Source organism: Lonchura striata, chromosome W (genome assembly GCF_050655825.1).
Source record: "Lonchura striata isolate lonStrDom1 chromosome W, ASM5065582v1, whole genome shotgun sequence".
Taxonomy (NCBI): Eukaryota; Metazoa; Chordata; class Aves; order Passeriformes; family Estrildidae; genus Lonchura; species Lonchura striata.
The window spans coordinates 6923825-6927720 of record NC_140743.1 but is presented as its reverse complement, the minus strand read 5'-3'; the positions used below and the strand labels follow the sequence as shown (position 1 = coordinate 6927720).

Sequence of the window (3896 nt, the reverse complement as noted above, 5' to 3'; positions counted from 1 at the left end):
ACCCAGAGTCAGGACAAATTGAAGGTCCATTTGCATTAATAACTTGGGGCAAGGGTTTTGCTTGTGTTTCCACAGGGCGAGGACCGAAGTGGGTGTCAGCAAGGCATGTGAAATCTTATCGGGAGCAGACGCCAGTGGACGTAGGCCCAAGAAGCAGAGAGGCAAGCACGCAGACGAAGGCAGACAGTAATGCTGCAGATGCCTCATCAGGCAACAATTGATAACTCAGAGACTTGGGGTTTTTTCTAGGGAATCAAGTGTTATTTGGGTGTTGCTGCATTGCAGGGTTTCTCACAGAGGATGGGGACATGGACATGGGGTTCAGACAGATAGTGTTCATGTGCTTCATTCTCTCGCCTGTTGCCTTGGGCTTTAGAACAGACTTTCCCATGAGACAACCAAGGGAAAATGTGTGGGAGACTTTGGCAAAGGCAGCGGGTCTGGACAGTATTTGCCTGACCCATTCAAAACCAGAGAAACCATTCTCAACATGCTTGGTAGGTGTGCCAGTGGAGGAATGGCCAATCCCAAGGAGCATCCCTCCAAAGGTTCTGAAGTCTTTTTCGGATCCTGTGGAGGGATGGCCTGTTTGGACACAGTACCTTCCTGTGGCTCACTTTGAACCTCCGGAATTGGACATTTTTGGGTCAACAAAAATGAAATTCTGTATTAAATTTAACCCATTGGGAGTGGCAGAAACATAACCACATAATAGATGTCACTCCAAACCAACTCTTTTATAGAAATGAATCATCCTGGTGTAATTACACCAAAATGATGAGCAAACCATCCCTCCAAAATCCAGCCATTTTACCAAATGGAGTGTTTTTAATCTGCGGGGACAGAATTTGGCCTGCTATCCTTGCAAAAATCAAGGGCGGCCCATGCAGCATTGGGGAACTCTCATTGATAACACCTGATTTGGAAATTTTAAGGGAGCAGACACAGAGGGAAAAAAGATCCATTGAGCAATATAGTCCAAATTGTGATTATGAAGTTTATACCTCAGACAAGGCTTGGAGAATTGCAGTAGCAAATTTCTCACCCCAAACAGCGTCAGGGATGGCCTTGACACAATTGGACTACATGGCACATTGGTTGAGCAAACATACTCATGCCATTTCCTCTGCACTAAGCTACATGTTAAGAGATATCGACAGTGCAAAACAAGCAACACTTCAAAACAGGGCAGCAATTGATTATTTGCTGCTGTCACATGGGCATGGGTGTGAAGAATTTGAGGGGATGTGCTGCATGAACTTGTCTGATCACTCAAAATCTATCCATGAAAATATAAGGCAAATGCAAAGCAGCATCAGCAAATGGAAAGAAGTTACAGGATCCTGGTGGGATGATTTCATTAACTTTTTTAATCTCTCACCATTGTGGAAGGAGCTTTTGAAAGTAGCATTTTATATTTTTATAGGGCTTCTAGTTCTTCTGCTTGTTCTGCCATGCATTTTTCTGTGCATTCGATGGGCCATGAACAAAGTGACAAAACAGGTGTTTCTGGTTCAAACAGGAAGGGAAGATGTTGGAACTCAAAATGTCCCTCAGACATTTTTGGAGGTTCCAGGCCCTGGTCAGAAGCATTTGAGACCCTGGCAGGCAGCTGGAAACAGCTGTGATTTTGAGTTTGAGCCATGGAATGATTTACCAACTTTGCAGGAAGAACAAGAAGCCACAAAAGTTTAGATATTATAGTAGAAGTAGTTACAAAGTAGAGGGAAGAATATTTTGTATTGTACAAGGGAGGTTTAACACCTGTACAGGGGAGGTTTTTACTTTGTACATGGGGGTCAGAGGGTTTAAGATGGAGGAATGTAGGCTGGTCCTGTTTCTCCTCTTTCTTCTTCCTTACCTCCATGTTCTTGATGATGTTGGCATTTATGGATTGGTTTAGAATAGAGAAGCACCATTTAATATAGGTAGTAGGTATTGGGGAAAAACTGTAAACATGTATCATGTAATGTATCATATAAAAGATAGCAGCAGCCAGGGGCGGGGAGAGAGAAGAAGAAGACAGCAGACAGAGAGGGTGTCAGGGGTGTGTGTGCCTCTGTCTGAGCTGCTGACCAAACCGCAGTAGCCAGAGAAGACAATCTTTTAGATAGCTTGCAATAAACTGCCTTGAGACCGAACAAGAGAGTGCTGAGTTTTCCTTGGAAGCACGGGTTGGAGGAGAGACTTTACCACCACACGGAACCCCTGAACCAGGCCGGGGTTCCAACACCTTACCTTCCAACCAGTGCGAGGCGCCCTTAGCTTCCACTCGACACAACGGTGACACTCACTCCAGCCCCCCGCTCCGGTCTCATTCACCTCTGCCGCGCGGGCAGTGTGTGAATCATGGAGTCTTCCATGTTGTGCTCCTGCATTTCCTGTCACAAGCAAGCAATTTGGAAACCTTCCTCCAGTAATGGCCAGCACGATTTGGAGTGTAAAGTCTTCAATGCTCCGGCATTCCGATCCCCGTCACTATAGAAGCGATTTTGGATCTGAGTTTCCCATCGCGCATCTTCCCTTTCTGCCATTTGGAAACCGTTCCCCATCGCCACTGAGGTGATTCGGGAACTCATTGAAGTCTTTCAAGTCCCTGTTTGGGCGCCAGAAGAAACAAGGGACTTCTTATAAAATCAGGAATGCTGGACAGGCCAAACGCATATCAAGCCAATATGGTTAATACTAAGTTCTCCTTTATTGTTTATAAGATGGCAGTTTATATACACTTCAATATAGTTTAAAAATGGTGAGCACACTCTCATTGGCAAGCAAACATTGTTTGTCTTTGTCTTAAGGTGACTAAAGTTTCACACTGCAGACCTATACTAATTCACACCCAGAAAGCTCATTACACTGTGTTCACCTTAACATAATTTCTAACTGTGCCACAAATTAATTTCTTACTGAGTCAGAGGCTTCAAAGGCCTCACCAAGGCCCATATCTGAGGCCTAGACTGGGGGTAGCTCAACCTTCACTCTAAATATAAATCATGTCCTCTCTCTCTCAGAAATCCAGGTACATCTTTGCCAATGTGGTTCCTCCTATGCCCTGAAGTTTGCCAACCACAGGTTGCAATTCACAATGTGATGGCCACATGGTCTTAAGTATTACCGTGATGTCAGCACCCATGTCCAGGACCCCCTCCACATGAAGGCGCTCTGACCCATGGGCTAGGTTGCATGCCATTGAGGGTTTATTCTCTCTCACCACCTCTGCCCAGTAGACTTCCAGTGATTTTCCTTCTGCTGTGATTTCTGCTGGAATGGGAATGGCCTGGGCAAGAATTTGCCCCTTTTCTAGGTAAAATGGTGGGTGCATGCAGCGTGCCAACAACATATGGCCTGTTATCTTTCCCTTAGTGGTCATGGGAAATACCTCAATTTCCAAGGGTGTGTGTGCTGTGTCCCCAATAAAAAAATACTCACTGTCCAGTGCCATGTGGTAAACCATCAGGTCCTGTGAGATGTTTGAGAGGTCCACTATAATGACTTCCCAATCAGTAGATCTGAAATTAAACCCTTTGGTTGTCACGAGCCAAAATTGGCCTAGAGGCTGCCAAACCTTATTAGTTGAACATTTGACATTTTTATTTTTCTGCCCCCCACCATGGGTCCTGTCCTCCCCCTTTTTTGTTGAGGGAGTAGCATTTGCCAGTGTGGGTCCCACTAAAAATATATCTTTGCATGTAGTTGTAGTAGCAGTGGGTATGCACTGTAAATTCAGGATTTTTGTTTGTTGGACTTTTTCTGTTTCTGGTTTAGAGGGCAAGTTCTGGTGAAATGTCCTGGTTTCTTGCAATGGAGACAGATGATGTGCTGCAGCTGGTCTGGTGACATTGGCTGCCTCCTTGGACCTGGTACCACAGCTGCCACAGGCTGAGGGTGTACCGATC

The 3896-nt window shown here is 45.3% G+C and overlaps 1 protein-coding gene across 1 annotated transcript; it reads left to right on the top strand.

The window, feature by feature from the left end:
* Positions 1–308: 308 nt before the first annotated feature.
* On the top strand, positions 309–1695 carry LOC146763012 (uncharacterized). The gene is given in 2 exon segments (XM_085571235.1): positions 309–700; positions 702–1695. Coding segments are annotated over 2 exon segments (1386 nt in total).
* The last annotated feature ends 2201 nt before the right edge of the window (positions 1696–3896 follow it).